Source organism: Heterocephalus glaber, unplaced genomic scaffold, assembly GCF_053883595.1.
Source record: "Heterocephalus glaber isolate CG9 unplaced genomic scaffold, H.glaber_assembly_v1.0 deba00001504, whole genome shotgun sequence".
Taxonomy (NCBI): domain Eukaryota; kingdom Metazoa; phylum Chordata; class Mammalia; order Rodentia; family Bathyergidae; genus Heterocephalus; species Heterocephalus glaber.
The window spans coordinates 59,868,033-59,888,757 of record NW_028258324.1 but is presented as its reverse complement, the minus strand read 5'-3'; the positions used below and the strand labels follow the sequence as shown (position 1 = coordinate 59,888,757).

The 20,725-nt window shown below is 39.1% G+C and overlaps 1 protein-coding gene across 3 annotated transcripts in view; it reads left to right on the top strand.

The window, feature by feature from the left end:
* Positions 1-20,725, top strand: part of Ubxn7 (UBX domain protein 7) — a 71,760-nt gene that overhangs the window by 13,407 nt on the left and 37,628 nt on the right. For all 3 annotated transcript variants that reach the window (XM_087186652.1, XM_004834698.3, XM_087186654.1), the window contains 2 exons: positions 12,849-12,996; positions 18,121-18,188. In XM_087186652.1, the coding sequence (XP_087042778.1) occupies positions 12,875-12,996; positions 18,121-18,188 (190 nt within the window). In that variant the 5' untranslated portion in view covers positions 12,849-12,874. The remainder of the gene's footprint in view (positions 1-12,848; positions 12,997-18,120; positions 18,189-20,725) is intronic.

The window sequence follows — 20,725 nt, the reverse complement described above, 5'->3', positions numbered from 1 at the left end:
CTGTTTTTGTTTTTCTTCTGGTTGTTTTGAATATTCTGTGTTTGTTTACCCCACTCTTATTCACCATAAAGCTTTATTTTTGCTGGATGTGGTGGCATATGCCTGTAATCTCAAGATTTGGGAGGCTGGGGCCGGGGATTTAGCTCAGTGGTTCTGGCTCCTGCCCTGCAAATGCAAGGTCCCAAGTTCGCTACCCGGTACCAAAAAAAAAAAAGATTTGGGAGGCTGGGCTGGGGATTTAGCTCAGTGGTTCTGCTGCCTGCCTCAAAAGCACAAGGTCCCAAGTTCGATCCCTGGTACCAAAAAAAAAAAAAGTTGGGAGGCTGAGGCAAGAGGATCTCTGTGAGTTTGAGGCCATCCTGCGCTACATAGTAAGTTTGAGGATAGCCTGAGATATACAGTAAGACCTTGTCTCCAAAAAAAAAAAAAGCTTTGATGTTTTTCTGTAGTAGTAATACTGTTTGATCCTTAACTCTCATTTGCTTATCTGTTCTCATGAGATTTACTTATTCCTGTGCTCTCATGATTGTGTGATTTTGTGTGTCTATCTTTCTCTTCTGGTTAGGATTCCCTTAAGTATCTTCTGTGATGTTGGTTTAGTGGTCATGAATTCCATTAGTTTATCAGGAAAGGTCTTTATTTCTCCTTTGATTCTATTTTGTCTGCTTTTGAGGCAGGGTTTCCACTTTATGGTTCAGGCTGGCTTTGAACTCACAGGGATCCTCCTGCCTTAGCTTCTGAGTACTGCGGTTATAGATGTGTGCCATCACACCTGCCCTATCCTTTTGATTCTGAAGGGTAACTTAAATTTTGAGTATAGCAATCTAGTTTGTCAGTTATTTTCTTGGAGTACTGGACATACATTGTTGTCATGCACTCCTGGCTTTATAGTTTCTGCTGAGAAATATATTATTCTGGGGCATTTACCTTTAAATATGAAGTGGGGCCAGACATGATGGTACATGCCTGTAATCCCAGCACTAGGGAGGCTGTAGCAGTAGGATCACCACAAGTTCAAGGCCAGCCTGAATTAATAGACCCTATCTTAAAAAAAAAAAATGAAGTAGTACTTCTGTCTTGCAGCCCCCCCCCCCATGTTACTGGAGATTAAGCACAGGGAACGCTAAGTATTCCCCAGCCCTTCTTTCTGTATTTTGAGACACAGTCTTGCTAACATGCTCAGGTTGGCCTCAAACTTGCAATGCTTCTGCCTCAGCCTCCCAAGTAGCTGGGTTTATAAGCATGTGATCCCATACCTAGCACTCTTGCAGCTTTTAATATTCTGTCTTTGCTCTGTATTTTTGGGAGTTTACCAGTAATATGTTGTGGGGAGGTTTTTTTCTGGTCATGTCTGTTTGAGTTTCTAAATGTCTCTTGTATTTCAGGTTCATACGTTTTCCAAGATTTGGGGAATTGTTTGGTGTTACTTCATTGACTAGGTTTTCTTTGCCTTCAACCTGTAGCTCTCCTCCTCCTTCTATCCAGTTTTGTGCACGTTTGATCTTTAATGGTGTCTCAGAGATCTATGTTGTGTTCATTCTTGCTTATTTTTCTGTTATTACTGTCTGAATGTGATAATTCATCAAACTTGTCTTCAAGCCTTGATATTCTTTTGCTTGATCTAGTCAATTTATGAGATTTTCAAATGAGTTTTGTAAAAAATTGGTCTTACTGAGATTTTCATTTTCAAGATTTCTGTTTAGTTCTTTTTCAGAATTTTTCTTCTTTTTTTTTTTTTTGGTACTGGGGATTTAACTTGGGACCTTGAGCTTGCAAGGCAGGCAGCAGAACCACTGAGCTAAATCCCCAGCCCCAAATTTTTCTTATTATTTATTCATACCTTATATTATCTTCAATTCACTCAGTTATTTATATCCTTTTGGAATCCATTGAGCTTTTTCTTTGGCATTCATCAACTTCAATATCTTTGGAATCAGTTATTAGAGAGTTTTGAACTTTAGAAGATGTCACGTTGCCTTGTTTTCTCATGTTTCTTGTATTTCTATGTTAATATCAATGCACCTGTTGGGCTGGATCTTTCTCTCACTTTCATGTACTTCTTATTAACTAGTCTCTTGAGTTTGTGCCCTGGGATATAGGTTTGTTGTGTAGAGTTGAGTTTAATGCCATTTAGGTTTTATAGTGTAGTTTCCTTGTGGCTCCTTTGGCTTTGATTAGTGAGTCTTGAACACATATCATTCAAGCTTGAGGAACCTGCTTTCTCTCTGGACATTGCAAGAGCTGGGTCCTGCTGGTGGTTCAGGCAGGCATAGTATAGACAGCAAACTATATGGAATGCAGCCTCTGGTTACTTCTCCAGTCTTCTCAGCAGTGTGAGGTCTATAGGGTGGGAATAAGCTAAGCAGAGATCCCTTGTAAATGTGGCATTCAGAACTATTGTGCTCTCTGCTATCAATGTTGGGCACTTTAATCTCCTTTACTCTAAGTTGAAGTATCTGCCAGGACTCAAGTGGAATAAGATCCAGATGGAATAAGGTCCAGCTTCTCTATTGAGCTGGGAGTATGGCTCCACGGCAGAGCATCCAAAAAGGTGCTCAAAATGCCAGGCCTGACTCCTAGCTCTTTGAAAGAACACCAACAGAAACCAGATAAATAAAGTAAAAGGCTGGATGTGGTGGTACATACCTGTAATCCCAGCACTTGGGATACTGAGGCAGAAGGATTGCCATGAGTTCGAGGCCAGCCTGAATTACATAGCGAATGCAAGGCCACCTCAATTGCATACAAGACCTTGTCTCCAAAAAACAAACAAAAATAACTATAAAAAGAAATAAAGTAAATACTAAATAAAAGCGACAATAGCCATCACACCAAAGGAAGAGAAAAAGCAAGAGTAATTTAAAATAACTAATGAAAAATGATAAAACTAACATTATTATATAAAACAGGAAAAAAGAAAGAAGAAAAATTTTAAAATTAAAGAAGGAAAAGCTGGGCATGGTGGAGGACAATTGTTTTCCGAACATTCTGGGAGGCTGTAGCAGGAGGGTGGCAAGTTTAAGCCCAGCCTGGGCAACTGAACAAGTTAATAAGACCCTATCTCAAAGAATTAAAAAAAAAAAAAAGAGAGAATGTAGCCCTGGGCTCAATACTCAGCACTGGAAAAAAAAAAAAAAAAAAAGGAAAAAATGGAAAGCAGGAGAAAGATAAAGTAGTGAAAAGAATGAAAAAATTTGAGTATTAAGAGAAGAAAAGAGAAAAATGTATATAAAAATAGCAATAACAAAGTATTAATAAAAATTTTCTTTCTGTCTCTGGGCAAGAGTGGCTGCTCTTCACAATGTATTCCTTCAGCACTTCTTTCCTGTCTCCTTAAGTTCCGAGCAAAGGCTGGTTATTTGCCCTCTTCTTTTGTCCTTTGCGTGCTCACCAGGCAACTTGCTGGAGTGGTTTGTGTCTGGAGCCAGTTGGAATACCTCTCAGCTGACCTGCCCACCAGAATGCATGGGCAGAACTCGAAGTTCCCCAGGCAAAGAATTATTCCAGAGAATGCGGACTGTGCATTCCAAGGGTGGGGCAGGCTCCCACATCGTAGTCTGTCAGCGGGCTAGCATGGTGGCCCGGAACTCATCTGGGACAGGTTCTTCTGTGTCCTTTGCACTGCACAGGCCAAGGGCAGGGCTGATTCTTGGCAATGCAGCATGTCACACTCAGAATTTTCGAGGATTCTGTGTCAGAGGTTCTCCCCTTGCACTGAACTGACTCCTAAGGTTGCAGCCCAGTGACACAGAGTAGTAAACTTGTCCAAGACCAGCAGTCAGGAAAATGCATGCACCTTTGACTGCTAGAGTAGCAAGTAAGATAAGCCCTTTTCAAGTTGGTTCCCTGTTTCTGCTCCCAGGAGAATACCTGAAAAATGCAGAGAACTTTGGAGCCAGTTTGCTGTGCAGATCCCAGACCTTTTGTCTGTTTAGACTGGTTTCCAGCAAGGTGCTAACTCCTGTAATAATGATGTTCACTCTCTTGTACCTTCACCCTCTGCCATACCCTCAGGTGGTCTTTGCAGGGTTGTTCTGTTTTAACCTCTCAGATTCACTATTCATTCTTTGGATTTATTCAACTCTGTTCACCATTGAACTTCATTGTTCTCCCACCTTGATAAGCAGCTGTTCTACACTTAATGTGATTCAGTCTCATAAAGTAGAGAGATTGGTGCCTCTAGTTTGTCACTTTTGTTTTTTTTCAGTATTGGGGGATTGAACCCAGAGATCCCTTACCACTGAGCTGCATCCTCAGCCCTTTTTCTTTTCTTTTTTGTAGCAAAACATTTTAGACATACATAATGATAACACTCATCATAGGGAGTTTACCCCAGCCTTTTAAAGAATGTTTTGTTTTGTTTTGGTGTGGTTTTTTGAGATACCATCTTGCCATGTAGTTCAGATTGGCCTTGAACTCACTATGTATCCCAGGCTGGCCTTGAGCTTACAGTGACCCTCCTGCTTCAGCCTCCCAAGTGCTGGGATTACAATCATGTGACACCACACCTGGCTAAAAAGTTTGTTTGAAACAGGGTCTAGCTGTGTTGCTCAGGTGGGACTTGAGCTTGCAGTTCTTCTGCCTCAGCCTCCCTGAGTGCTGGGATTACTGGCATGCACCACCACATTCAGCTTATCCACCATCATGAATATTCAGATATGACCCTTTAAAATTTATATTTGATGATCTTACTGAAAATGTTAAGTCCATTTATTCCAGATACCTATTTGCTGTTTGTCATTTTCACAGTATAACTATATAGAAAGGTTGCCAGTAGTTTCCCCAGTACATTATCTAGTGAGATAAAGTACTATGAGCTACCTGTAAGTGAACTTATTAGACATTGATCACACACAAGCACAAGCATGAAGCTAGGTGCTGAGGATACCAAAACAATAAAACAAATTTCTCCAGCACTCTATAGAGGCTGAGGCAGGATGATTTGCCATGAGTTTGAGGCCAGCCTGGGCTACATAGTGAGTTCAAGGCCAGCCTGAATTACATAGTGAGACCCTGTCTCACATACATACATAATACGTACATACAACCAATTCCTGTGTGCAAAAGTTTCTACTCTTTCAGAGCAGCCAGAAGGAGACACAGGCTTAGGAGCCAGTGGGTAGTTTAGCTCACAAATTGGTGATTCTCAGCAAGCCTGAACTAGATGAGGGAGATGAGAGGGAATGGAGCATTCCATTTATGTAACTGTTTGACTGTAGTAAATTGTATGGGATGGAGGAGAGGCCATACCAGAAAAATAAGCTGAGACCTCACCATAAAGGACTTTACAAATCATAAAGACCTTGAAATTTATACTTTAGGTATCAGAAGAGAGCCATTAAAGAATTTTAAACCAGGGTAAAGGGTAGGTGGATGATATAATCAGAATAGTTTGGAATATTTACTCACAGCAAGATGGAAGATAGAATGATGATCAGGATCCTGTAGTAGTAATCAGGTAAGAAATGTTAAGGACTTGATCACTTGGCTTGTTCTCAAATGGGTGGTGGGTCCATTTCTTTTCACATCAGGGGTCTCTTGTGGTTGGGAAGTAACGCTCAAACTCTTTTGAAAGCTGTGAGAAGTGATCATGCACCAGCTGGGAGAAAGAAAGCCCTGGCTCACAATTCTAGTTTGGCTTTCAATGCAGCCACTTCATCTGCTGACTTGAAAACACTGGTGGTTCTCCCTGGAAGTGACAAATTGAGTTTGTTGAGTGGGTTGAATATATCACATGAGTAAGCAAGTTTTGCAACCTATTCTGTGTCACTAAAATATGTTGTGGTGACTCATTTTCTAAAAGAAATCTCTGGAGTGGCTCTTGTAACTCAGAAATTCTAGGGCCAGGGATTTAGCTCAGTGGCACTGTGCCTGCCTGGCAAGCCCAAGGTCCTGAGTTCAATCCCCGGAACCAAAAAATAAATAAAAATTCTGGCCAGTGATCTACCTTTCAACAGCCATTTCAGTTCTGTGTATAAGAGAAGATGCATGTGCTTTGCATCTATCTTCTTATAGCACTGTGTGAATGGATGTGAATTGAGGGCATGTACTTTAATGTGGTTGATAATTTTAACTGCATTCTCCCAAACTTTGTTAAGTTTAGGTGGCTTTTTTTTTTTTTTAGCAAGCCAGCATTTCTGTATGGATTACATACTGTGTAGATTCACTTTCAGAAGTGACCTCTTTGACCTGAGTACTGAAACCAGTTCGCTGCCCAGTCATGGCAACCACTCTGTCCATGCATATATTGACAGAAAATGACCAGTTCAGTTTTCCTGATACGGAATCATTCAAAATCTTGAATAGTGCTGCAGCTATGGTGTTGGTTGGCAACAAAAGTGCACATACCATATCCTCATGCATGTTCTCCTGAAAAATATTTGACATAGAAACAAGCATTGTTGCTTTGTTGTCAATATTAATAGGCTCATCAGTCTGGACATGTACCACAGTAGCTCATTAATCCTCTTTTAACAGTTGTACCTCAGTATTCTCTGCTGTTTAACTTTTCCAGTTATGGCACTGACCTAAGGAGCAACACACGCCACCTTTTGAGCAGCAGCTTCTAAAAGTTGATGACAAATGTCCTTAGCAGCAGGCAGGATCTGGTCTTTAATAGTAAAGGGCTTCTTAGCTTTAGCAGTGCAGTCAACCACTAAGAATGAGCTCTCGGTGCAGACACGTTGGATGAAGGGTGGCTTTCAATAATCACCTCTTTTCTTCGTGTTCACTTTTTTCCTTTTGAAAACCTTGTCTTTCATTGCAGGGTGCTTGGTCTCCTTGTGGCAGAGCAGCTTTGAAGGTTTTGTGGCTTTGTTGAGTAGCAGTTGCCACACATTTTACACAGCAGACTTGGAGAATGGGAAATGCCTAGTGCGGTGAAAACTGGGATTTAAGCAGGACTCCTGGCAGCAGTTTTCTGTGTTTTTTGTTTGTTTGTTTTGGTTTTTGAGACAAGAGTCTTGCTATGTAGTTCAGGTTGGCTTTGTACTCAGTAGGTAGTGCAGGTTAGCCTTGAACTCATGGATGGTGATCCTCCTGCCTCATCCTCCTGAGTACTAGGATTACAGGTATGTGCCACTTCGTCTAGCAGCAGATGTCTTTATTGACATTTTAGAGTCTTCTGCTGCCTCATTATCAGGTTTTTTCTCCCTTTTGAAAGAACCTTTCCAGTGCCATTTGCTCTTTGCTCATTTTGGCTGGGTTACGCTGTGGGCTTCCCAAGACTGTGGCTCAGACAGTGTACAGTGGGGGAAGGAAGCATGGACAGAATTGGTCAATAAAATCATGGGCGGACCACATGCTGCCTAAAGTAAGTGTCAAGTTCTGATGTAAAGCTACCACCAGGTGCAGATTGTCACTTGCCACTCACTGGGAAGGTTTTGATGTGAGCCTAGAAGCAACTGACTGTGGTCTCTGTGCAGTCAAAGCTTTCTGCTGATGTGAATCTGTTTGCTGCTGCTCCCCAATGCTAGCCTCACTGCCTCAGCTCCACCTTGGATTGTCAGGCCTTACGTTCTCATAAGGAGCAGCACCCTGGATCCCTCACAAGTGCAGTTCCCAGTAGGGGTCATTCTCCTGTGAGAATCTAATGCTTGGCTGGTCTGACTGGAGGCGGAGCTCAAGCAGTGATGCTAGGATGAGAACGGCTGGAAATATAGAGGGAACTTTGCTTGATTGCTTGCCTGGTGCTTTCCTGCAGTATATACTTCGTAGTAGTACAGAAGGTGATGCTGTGTTGGGAGGGGGTAGAGTGGGGTATGGATGCTGTTATAGGGTACAGGAAACAAAACCTAATGCCTTCCAAAGCAGAAGATCTAAAAAGAAACCCGCCCCTTCGTGATGCTGAGCTTGATGTTTCTACCTTGGCAGGGTTGGGGAAGCACGTTTTGGGGGTGGATATCTGACAAGGGTTGTTGCAAAGGTATGTTTTTCTTTGTGATCTTGAAGAACCCCCAGGTCAGGAATGTATTTAAAATGGTCTTTTGTTTGGTAGTACCTGTTGTCACCTTGCAAAAAGAAAGCTGGGCCTGGTAGTACACCCCTGCAATCCCAACAATCAGGAGGCTGATGCAGAGCGCTGCATAGTGAGTTTAAGGTCAGCCTGAATTACAGAGCAAGACCCTGTCTCAAACAACGGCAGCAGCAGCAGCAGCAACAACAACAACAACAACATAATAATAGTCTACCATATCACATCTCTTGGGAGGAATATTCCTTCAATCTAGGCTCCAAAAATCTACAGACAAAAATTCCAAGGCACAAAAGATTACTGTAAAAATAATATCACAAATCACACAAGAAAACTATTGTACAGTAAGAGCCAGGAGTAACAAAGACAGTAACCCATCTAGACTTCAGAAAATTTGTTATATCTTTGTAATTCCAGTGTTTGATTAAATGAAGGATTGAAATAGGACTATGAATTAAGGGTCTCTGAAACATGACCAAGCAAATGGGAAATAAACAAAAATAGAACTTGTAGTTATGAAAAATTAACTGACATTAAATAGAGAAATTAATTATCTGGGCATGGCGATGCATGCCTGTAATCCCAGCCCTCCACAGAGGCTAAGGTAGGAGGATCACCTTGAGTTCAAGACCAGCCTAAACTACATAATAAGACCTTGTCTCAAAATAAATAAAGCTGGGCATGGTGGTGCACGCCTGCAGTCCCAGTATTTGGGAGGCTAGGGCAGGAGGATCTCCATGAGTTCAAGGCCAGCCTGGGCTACATAGTGAGTTCACAGCCTGCCTGAACTGCAAAGGGGGAGACCCTGTCTCAAAAAACCAATAAATAAGTAAATAGAGAGACAGAGAGAGAGACAGACCTGGAAGATATTGAACATCTTGTGAGAATACAGCGGAGACAATAAACATATGAAAGGTTGAAGCATAAAAATTATAGTGACGAGGGCTGGGGATTTAGCTCAGTGGTTTTGCCACCTGCTGTGCAAGCACAAGGACCCGAGTTCGATCCCCGTACCAAAAAACAAAACAAAAATTATAGTGATGAGTTTTAACATTGTATCTAATTGTAGTTCCAGAAGGAAATACGTATGAATGAAGGGGTAAGGTAATGGTCAAATTAAATGAGAACTTTTCAGAATTCTTTTTTTTTTTTTGGGTACTGGGGATTGAACTCAGGACCTTGTGCTTTCCAGGCAGGCAGTAAAACCACAGAGCTAATTCCCAGGCCCTCAGAATTCTTAAAAGATAATCCTCAGGTGGTAGAAATTCAGGGAATCGAAAGGAGGATAAGTGAAATAAGTCCTGGCAAATCAGAGCGAAACTGCAGCAAGCCAAAGACAGAGCAGTCTTAAAGTTAGTAGTTAGAGTGAAACAACAGATTACTATAAAAATCTTATTCTTTATTCTGACAACTGATTTCCCAGGAACAACAGCAGAAGCCAGATAACATTGAAATGCTATCTTCAATGTACTAAGAACAAGTAGCTGTCAGCCTTGAAATGGCATGCCCAGTAAAGCTTCAGGAATGAGCCTGAAATAGACATTTTCAGACAAAAAGATGAGCATTTACTTACAACAGGAGAATCTAGAGGATGTAATTTATATAAAGAAAAATAATTCTAAATGGGAAGCCTGAGATGCTTTAAGGTTACCACAAAGTATTTTATTACATATATAATAAAATTTACATTTTACATTTGTATCATTTCAAGTTTTATTATTAACTGGACATACACATGGACATGTTTATGTATGTGTATTTTAATGTAGATTTAATTCTTTTGACTAGAAACCCACATACACAGTCAAAAATACTCATATATTTTTGTTTCTTGGTACATGCTGTAAAATAATTTTTTTTGGTAGTACTTGGGATTGAAACCTGGGCCCTCACACTAAGCTACATCCCCAATTCATTTTTTTTTTCTTTTTGAGATAAGGTCTTACTAAATTGCTCAGGCTAGGCACAAACTCAAAACTCTTCTGTCTTAGCCTCTCAGAGTACTGGAATTACAGGTGTATTACATTGCGCCCAGCTAAAATGTTTTTTAAAAAGTGTTTTCTTAAAAGGATTTACCATTTGCATTTTATTTAACAGACTGTGTTGGCTTTATTTATAAATGAGTGTTAGAGCTGGGTGTGGAGAATTGCTGCAATTTCAAGGACACCCTGGGCTACATAGTGAGTTCAAGATCAGCTTGAACTACATGGCAAAACTCTGTCTCTGAATGAATGTATGTATGAATGAGTGTTAGGGCTAGTTTTATGTGATAAAAATTGATGTTTCTTTCTGGAGTTTGATTTAGTTACATCTTTAAAATGTCTCATCTCAGCTCTCTTGCTTTTGGATTAGAAATGTTTTTCTAAACCACAGCATTCTGAAAAAAGAGATCAAAGAGGATATCAGAAAATGGAAAGACATACCTTGTTCTTGGGTAGGAAGAACAAATACAGTGAAAATGGCCATAGTTCCATAACTGCTATATAGATTCAATGCAATCCCTATTGAAATTCCAACAGCATATTTCACTGAACTAGAGAAAACAATCCAAAAATTCATTTGGAACCAGAAGAGACCTAGAATAGCAAAAACAATTCCAGGCAACAGAGACGTGGCAGGGAGTATCACAACCCCCAACTTGAAACTACGCTACAAAGCTACTGTAATAAAAACAGCATGGTGTACTGGCAAAGAAACAACTGAGGATCAGTAGAACAGATTAGAAGATGTAGAAACAACTCTAGACATACTTAGCTACCTCATCTTTGACAAAGGAGAAAAACACCCTTACTGGAAAAAAGATAGCTTCTTTCATAAATGGTGCTGGAAAAACTGGGTTTCAACTACTTGGCAAAGGTTAAAACTAGACCCATACCTTTCACCATGCACTAAATTAAAATCGAAATGGATCAAAGATCTAAATATTAAAACAAACACTAAACTTGCTGGAAGGTAGGTTAGGTAGAATTCTTGAAGATATTGGCGTAGGAAAAGACTATGAACAGAACCTCAGTTGCATGGGAACTAGCACAAAGAATTAACAACTGGGATCTCATCTTATTAAAAAGCTTTTCCATAGCAAGAGAAACCACCAGCAGAGTGAAGCAACAACCCACAGTGTGGGAAAAAATTTTTACCAGCTGTTCCTCGGACAAAGGACTACTATCTAGAATATATAAAGAACTTTAAAAAATCAAACCCCCAAAATTTAAAGACCCAATACAGAAATGGACATCTGAAATGAATGGACATTTCTCAGATGAAGTAGAAGCAGCAAATAAACATGAAAAAATGTTCAACATCACTGGTCATTTGAGAGATGCAAATGAAAACAATGCTGAGAGTCCATCTCACCCAAGAAAGAATGGCTGCTATCAAGAAGTCAACCAATAACAATTGCTGGAGGAGATGTGGGGAAAAAGGAGCCCTTCTCCACTGTTGGTGGGAGTGCAGACTGGTGCAACCACTGTGGAAATCAGTGTGGAGATTCCTCAAAAAACTAGGATTAGAGGTCTCATTTGACCCCGCTATTCCACTTCTGGGTATGTTCCCGAAAGAATTAAAAGCATCATACCACAGTGATACATGTACACCCACATTTATAGTGGCACAATTTGTAATAGCTAAATCTTGGAAACAGCCCAAATACCCATCAACTGGTGATTGGATAATGAAGATGTAGTTGTTGTTTTTTTTTTTTATAAATAAAATGGAGTACTACTCAGCCATAAAGACAAACTAGAGACATTTATAGCTAAATGGATATATCTCGAGGCTATACTCTTTAAGTGAAATAAATAGGACATGTGTAAATACCAAATAGTTTCTCTGGTGTGAGAAACTGAAAGTCTAAATGACCAAAATGTATAATAGATATTGAGAAATAGGAAGAAAATGTTCAGAGGGGAAGGGGAAGGGGAACTAAGGAAGGGGGTGCAGAGGAAAGGAAAAAGGGAAAGAAAAAGAAATGAAAAAAGGAAAAAACAGAAACAAAGGTTATGTAAATAGGGAGGAGTGGAAGGGGAGGGAAAGAGAATGAGAAAAAGTAAGAACCAAGATATGTACTGATACAAATTCCCAATAATGTATGTGATCATAAAGTATACCTAAAATGTACCAATAAACTTAATTAAGAAAAGAAATGTTTTTCTAACAGAAACAGAAATGCCAACTAAAATACATTCTTCCTAAAAGAAAATATTTCTAACTTTCTACAATGTAGTCTTGATATTTTTTTAGGTACTGGAGATTGAACCAGGGTATTGGCACTGAGCTACATCTCCAGCCCTTTATTTTTTGAGATGGAGTCTCACTAGGTCACTAAATTGCCAAGGCTGGGCTTAAACTTGTGATGCTTTGCCTCAGCCTCCCAAGAGTGCTGGGATTATGGGGATGTCCTACCATTCCTGGCTTATTTTTTCTGTATTTTTTTTTCATTTATTAATAAATATATACTTGGGCTATTTAAAGAAGTGTTGAATAAGAAAAAAAGAAAGGGTGAATGTTATTTTATTTAGTTTTTTATTATAAAAGAAGACTGCTATTTTCAGTGCTGCTACATTCTTTTCTATCTCTGTGTATTCTGCACCAACCAGCCAACAGTATAAAAATAAACTTGTTTAAATAAAAAGGTCATTTAGAAGGGAAAAGGACTTTTCATTTGTTTGGGAATTCTAACATGATCTTATTGTAAGATGTGTTCTTTAACACTTTTTTTTTTTTTTTATGGTACCGGGGATTGAATTCAGGACCTTGTGCTTTCGAGGCAGGCAGCGGCACCACTGAGCTAAATCCCCACTGAGCTAAATCGGCAGCACCACTGAGCTAAATCCCCGGGCCTCTTTAACTTTATTTTTCTGTCCCTTTGCCATTTCAGGTGCGAGTGAAAGTGTAGGAAAGCACATGCTTGAAGCCTGCAACAACAACCTGGAAATGGCAGTCACTATGTTCCTGGATGGGGGAGGAATCGCCGAAGAGCCCAGTACCAGTTCTGCTAGTGTCTCCACTGTCAGACCACATACAGAGTATGGATCAATTGTTTACTATTAGCAGCAACCTCCCCACCCCCCATCAGCTAGTTGTGTTTTTGTCAAAGTTAATTCGCTGTTTTTTTGTTTAAAAAAAAAAATTAAAGATTGAAAGCTCCTAAAAAAAAGTCAGGTGGAAATTTTTGTACTTAAAAACCTTGAATTCTCTAGAGCACTGTTGTGTCTATTATTTAATCCTCTGCTCTTCAGTCCTCAGAAGACCTGTGTGGGCCGCATGTGAGTCTGGGAGACCAGCTGGTGGCCGATGCCAGAGGCAGGGCTTGTGAGTCCTGAAGCATTCAAAACCAAAAGAGACAATAGGACCATCAGAGAACCTTACAGGGTGGCATTGATACCCACATCTTACTGAGGTTGCAGAGCATTAAGCAGCAGATATGGAAGGCCAGTAAAGTGTGTATTTCCTAGAATGATTTTCCTACTTTGTCTCAGGAAAGTGAGTAGCCATACAAAATTTTTGAACAATACATATATATATTTTTTTGGTACCAGTTATCGAACTCGGGTCCTTGCGCTTGGGCAGCAGGCGGTGAAACCACTGAGCTAATCCCCGGCCCTTGAACAATAATTTTAGACTGGGATTGTAGCTCAGTGGTAGTGTGCTTTGCTTGCTTGGGAACCTAGGTTTAATCTTCAACACTTAGAAAGAATTAAATTTGTAAAAAAGAAAAAGGATCCTGGTCCCTAAGGAACTATAACGTAGAGAATACTAGTAAATGGTGAAGAGTTTTGGTGTTTTGCCCTTTTTATTAATAAATGTGTACTTAGGCCATTTAAAGAAATGGAAAATAATTGTCTATTTAGTTTTGTTTTTATCATAAAAGAAAACTATTTTAATACCAGTGAGGTTTAAAATAAGTATCTGTTGTTCAAGACTTTAAAAAATACTAGTCTCACTATGTAGTTCAGGGTGTCCTTGAACTCACTGCGTAGCCTAGGTTGGCCTCAAACTTGGGGCAGTTCTTCTCTGCTTCCCAAGTGCTAGAATTACAGGTGTGCGCCACCCATTGATTTTTTTTTTTTGGAGGTGGGGTACTGGGGATCAAACTCAGGTCCTTGCGCTTGTGAGGCAGGCGGTGAAACCACTAGGTTAAATTCCCAGCCCCACTCATTGATTTTTTTAAAACAAAATATTTAAAATGTCAAGTGAGATTTTAATACTCTTAGCTTTTTGGGCAACTGAAATGAGTAGAGACTTTATTAGAAGTACAAATGACCAGTGAATATATGAAAAAATATTTAATGTCCCTGGCTATTTAAAAATGAAAATTAAAACAACCCTGGGATTTCCTCTTACTTCAGAAAGAATTGCCATCAAGAAATACAAATGTTGCTGAGGCTATGGGGAAAAGGAGCCCTTCTACTAGGAGATGTAAACTAGTACCACTCACTATGGTTATATGGTGATTCCTCAAAAAACTAAAAATAGAAATTTCATTTGACCCAGCTATTCCCCATCTAGGTGTCTTCCCAAGAGTTAAAGACATAGTATTACATGATCTATGAGGACTTGTGTTTATAGCAGCATAACTTGTAATAGCTAAATCTTGGAAGTGGCCAGTATGTCTGTCAACAGATGAATGGATAAAGAAAATATAGTACAGTGTATATATGTAATGGAGTACTACTTTACCATAAAAAAGGATAAATTTGAGTCGTTTGTAGGAAAATGGATGCACCTTGAGACCCTAATGTTAAGTGAAATAAGCTTAAATATTGTGTGGTTTCTCTTATATGACAAAGCAAAATAAAAAGGCAAATAAAAGATAGATAATAGGAGGAGATAGGGAGATAGATTTTTTGCAAATTAGAAGGAGACCAAGAGATGGACAGAGGGGAAGGTAAAGTGAAAAACATTTAGATGTATTATGTATATATGCCAACTACCCATGATGAGTGTGATCATTATATACTGCAAACACGAACTAATAAAATTAAATTACTTTTAAAAATAGGAATAGGCAAAAGGCCAGGATTTTATTTTTACTAAACTAGATAAATTTATGAGCCAGAGTACATGCAGGTATAATTGCCTCTTATTGATCTAGTTCCAGATCAATACAGTATTGTTTCCACATGAAGTGTGAACTTTAGAGATCATTATTAATACCTTATAGCTTTATCTTGTTAATGTTGGCCATGTATTTCATTTGTAATATCCTATTCTCCAACATGGCTCAGATTTTTAATGAAATCAGTATGAAAACATGGTTCAGTTTATAGAAACTTGAATAGTAGTTATTTACAGTCAGTTTGGGGAATATGTGCTTCCTCTTCATTGTACAAAACAATTTTGGGGGTTTGGGAAGCAGTGCAGAGGATGGAACCCAGGGCCTTAACACACTAGGCAAGCATTCTTCCGCCAAGCTATTTCCCTAGCCCATGTGTTTTTGTTTTTGTTTTTTGGTGGTACTGGGGATTGAACCCAGAGCCTTGTGCATGTTAGGCAAGCACTATGCCATGGGGCTACATATTTGTTCCCTTTTTCATTTTTGAAATTTTGGGACAAGGTCTGTTAAAATTACCTGGGCTGGCCTCAAATTTGTGATCCTTCTGCCTCAGCTTTCTGAGTAGCTGGAATTACAGGCATGCACTACTTTACCTAACTTGCCTATTTCTTTTTTTGGTGAAAGGATTAACAGAGTTTATAGATGTCTGTTCTATCAGATTATGGAGATTCTGAGTATGAGTAGTGACTGATGCCCAGGAGGACACATCCTTAAACATAACTTGAATTGTTCTTTTTTTTTTTTGGTACATTTTGGATATACATAATGATAAGATTCATCATAGGGAATTTGTAACCGTACATGATATATTTGGCTGCTTTTTTTCGCATTCCCCTCCTCTCAACCCCTCTTTCTCCCCTGATTTTCATTTTTTTACCCTTGTTCCTTTTTTTAATTGTTCTTTATCCTCCAGTCAATTGGCTTATGTTGATGTCTTTGTCTAACTGTGGGCCTTTGATGGGGATGAGGGCCAGAGATATATTTCAGTAGTAGAGCAGAACATGCATGAGACCCGGGGTTCAGTCCCCATTGCTGCAAACAAACAAAAATAATACTCTGATACTGGATGTTAGTGACTTGACAAATGAGCATTGACAGTAGTACCTTTCGGAGCTCCAACTCTTAGACATCAAAAACAGAGCCTTATTCTCATTTGTTACTACGGTGTTCGAAAAACCTGAATGTCAGTTAAAGCAAGCCTATCTTAATACATATTTGTATGGAATTTACATGCTTAGAATTGGACATTACTATTATTTTCCATGAACATTATTCAACAGAGTTTTCTGTTTGATTATAAGATGAATAGTTTTAAAGGCACACACCATTTTTAAAAGATAGCCTTTTGGTGGGAGCATGCTGTGGAATGAACCCAGGGCTTCATGCAGGCTGAGCAGGCGAGCACACTGTCACTGAGCCACAACTCAGGCACTTTTAAAAAATATCAAAAGAGGGCCAGGGATTTAGCTCAGTGGTGCTGCCACCTGCCTCGCAAGTGCAAGGTCCTGAGTTTGATCCCCGTACTTCCCCCCAAATATATGTATCAAAAGAAGTATTTTTCAACTGGACAAGATGGACTATTTAGTACACCCTGTAGAGGTAAACTTTGAAGGGAATTTTAGAAGACATACTTTTACCTTTTCTGTTCTGTATATTAGGATCTATGTGGTAAATAATCCAAGATTATGTTAGCCTCCTTCATAATTAGCATAAAATTTACTATTTAAGTGCACTTTAATATATCTTTGTGGAGCTGTGTCAGATTGTTGCTGGTACACAGATACTGAAGGTTGCATGATATAGTCACATTTCACCACGGCACATGTCTATTTCGTTCTGCTGACTTTAGTGCCCAGCAGCCATACCCCCAAATGCTGGGCATCCTGAAGGTCTCATCGTGCAACAGCATCTATCACTATCTTCAGTACATCATTTCCTTTTGAAGTACATACTGCGACTTAACTACAAAAATAGGAATTATTTTTGTTACATACATAAAGCAGTACTTAGCTGCTGTCTCCTGGCAGTGTTGAATTCCCCCAAATGCTAAATATTTATCACCTTTTCCTGTCTGTTCTCCTCAGTCCTGTCGTCCTTTAGCATGCACTCAGGCTTGGGATATGTTACTAAAATGTGCTCACTTTTCTCAGCACTGGCTGCAAGTGAGTACTGGGGCAGCATTACTCCTCAGTCCCCGTGAGAAGCACATGCATGTCTGTACACACACACACATGCACGCACACATCAGGCATATGATTCCGTAAAGCTGGAATAATGCAGATTCCTTGTCCTAATGCTAAATGAGTTTCATAGTGTTGACTCACAGAGTTTGAAGTAGAGCAGTTATTCCTTCTGGCCACCAGTCTTGGATTTGTAAAAGAAGATAATTATTCTTTCTAATCCTTTGTTGTTTGCTGCTTTGAGTACTGTATCTTTGTTATAGATTAGGGCAGGATGCCTTAAGTTTAAAAACTTTGTATATACTATATTTCATATATAAGGCAGAGACACCCTAAAAATGAAGTTCTGATTATTTTTATTTTTTATTTTTTATTTTTATTTTTTGGTACCAGGGACCGAACTCGGGACCTTGCACTTGCGAGGCAGGTGCTGGAACCACTGAGCTAAATCCCTGGCCTGATATTTTTTTGCAGAGATGGCAGGTGTTAAAACACTGTTACAGCTCTCTGTGAATGTGTGCTCTATGAAATAAACTTGCAGATCAAAAAAAATCTTTGTGATTTAATTATCTATTTTTCTGTTCTTTTTTTTTTTATTATTGTACCAGGGATTGAACTCGGGACCTTGCGCTTGCAAGGCAGGCGCCGGATCCACTGAGTTAAATCCCTGGCTTTCTGTTCTTTTTTAATTAACCATTTGAGCTATTTATGCCAGGTATTTTTTCCTAACTAATGTCTATTGGAAACTACCTAATACTGTATTCATTTATCATGATTACTGTGGTTCCTAAAAAGTCACTAAGTCTGGTGTTCATTTTACTTGTTAATTTGAATACATTCACAATTAATTAGAGAAAAAAAACATACTGTACTAGAAAATAATTTTCTTTTTGCATTTCCCACTTTTTTAATAGGGAAGAAGTTCGTGCCCCAATTCCTCAAAAGCAAGAAATATTGGTGGAGCCAGAACCTTTGTTTGGTGGTAAGTTCACCATTTTCTATGTTTGACTTGTCTTTAGGATTTTAATGAAATGATGGAGAAACCTGATGGCTCGCTCAGAGAGTGATACTTTTTAAGTAGAGTCACTTCTTTTCTGTATGTTTATATAGCCCTCAGGAGTGCTCCTTAACTAGTTCATAAGGAATGAAGCAGATTAAATAATTGATAATGTTGCCGAAGGCCAAGAGGAAGAAAGTTAGCAAAAAGAGCTACTGCTTTGTAATAGAGATAGATCTCTCATTAGATTAAAACTTTTTTAGCTGGATGTGGAGGTAGATGGCTGTAATCCCAGCACTTGGGAGACTGAGGCAGGAGGATCACTGTGAGTTCAAGGCAATCCTGGGCTACAGAGTGAGTTCAAGGCCAGTCTAAACTACACAATTGAGACCCTGTCTCCAAAACAAAATAAAACAAAACAATAGATAGGACGTTTTCCCCCGAGTATCCACTTGATTGCTGTATTCTTACTGTCTGAATATGCCTTTTTTTAAAATTTGGAAGTGCTATTCCTGTTTTGAACAAAGGAGAAAATAACCCCTGTTCGACACAAAAAATTGTGATAGCAGTCTGAGTGTGTATGGAAGATGATGGTAGAGATTGAGACTTTTAATCAGTTTTAGAGAAAATTAATAGTTTAATCAGACTTATTTCCCCTTTGTGAGCCACATATTTTAGGCATTAATGAGTTTATTAGAAAAGAAGTTGAAGTTTTAATCTGGTTGGGCAGACAGAGATAGAGAAATGTATATTGTATGTATTGAGAACATTATTGAGGAGAAATAGTCTATTTGAAAATTAAGAGCAGAGACTATATAAAGGAAGGAGGAGGAGAAGTAAGTTGTAAGAGAAGGATGAAAAAAATTAAATACACACACATATACATACATACATATATATATATATATATATATATATTTTTTTTTTTTTTCCCCCTTCCCCATTTGCGTTACTGAGAATTGAACCCAGGGCATTGTCCTGCTAGGCAAGTATTCTACCACTGAGTTACATTCAGGCCTTTTACTTAAAATTTTATTTTGAGACAGAGTCTCACTAAGTTACTCAGCCTCAAACTTGGTGATCTCCTTTTTTAGCCCCTTTGAATAGTTGAATTGTAGGTGTGTGCTTCTAAGCCTTGCTACATCTGTATCCTGCCGCCCCCCCCCCCCCTTAGGTACCGGTGATCAAACTTAGGACCTTGCACTTTCAAGGCAGGTGTGATGCCACTGAACTAAATCCCCAGCCCTACCTGTATCTTTTTTATTTGGAAAAGCACCTTAGTTGAGAATTTTTATTAGATGTTTTCTTGGCAGCTTTGGAGTTTCCTGTAGCAAGAAATAAAGAATATACAGTTGTCTTATGGTTTATATAGGGGACTGGTTCAGGACCATGTTCCCTACACTACTTTCTCTTTTGAATACCAAATCCCAAGTGTTTTTAAGTCTCATAGAAGGTGATTTAGGATCCAGATTTGGTGGTACACATCTGTGATCCCAGCACTCAGGAGGCTGAGGCAAGAGAATCTTGAGGTCCAGACTAGCTTGAACTACATAGTGAGACACTTTCTCAAAAAAAAAACCAGAACAAAAAAGACTGACTGTTTGCATATAATCTATGCACATTACCTTACCTATTTCATATCATCTCTAGATTACTTGTAATACTTAATATAATGTAAGTGCTTTGTAAATCATTATATTGTTCAGGGAATGACAAGACAAACAGTTTTTCTCGTAATTTTCCGCCTGTGGTTGATCCGTAGTCAGGGAACCTGTATGTATGAGGGGCAGGGAGTGACTGTACTGTCTAGATTCAGAAATGAATAAAGCTCAGGGGAAATGATAAGCCTGACTGCTGTACCATAATAATGCATTCTGGGCTCTTCACATTAGCCAGCCATTGTGCTGTTAATATACCAGATGTAATAAAATGTTGTTCCTATTTTTTCACATAAATGCTATGAATAGATCTTGGAGCTGAAGAGTAATGCTTTTGGAAGCTTTATCTTTTCTTCATTGTGAGTGATAAGGCAGGACCTTTGAGTGGATATGACTATAGGAAATGAATTCTTTGCTATCTTCCTGTTGAACGGAGGCAACCGAGTTCCATTTAAAATGAGACTTTTCTGGGCCAGGAATTTAGCTCAGTGGTTTTGCCACCTGCTGCGCAAGTGCAAGGACCCGAGTTTGATCCCCGGTATCAAAAATTAAAAAATAAAATAAAATAAAATAAAATGAGACTTTTTTTTTTTTAATTTTTTTTTTTGAGACTTTTCTTATTTTTACCTCTAGGTTGACATATGGTGACAGGTGTAGATGAGAATGTATAGGTAGGAAGGAGGATCATAAATCTAAACCCAGCCAAGGCAATTTAGTGACTTAAAGGGGGGGTGGGGGGCTGGCAGAATAGCTCTGGGTTCAATTCCCAGTACTTCTCAAAGAAAAATTTTTTTTTTTGGATGGCGAAACCACTGAGCTAAATCCCCAGCGCCCCCCCCATTTTTTTTTTTGAGAGGCTATAGT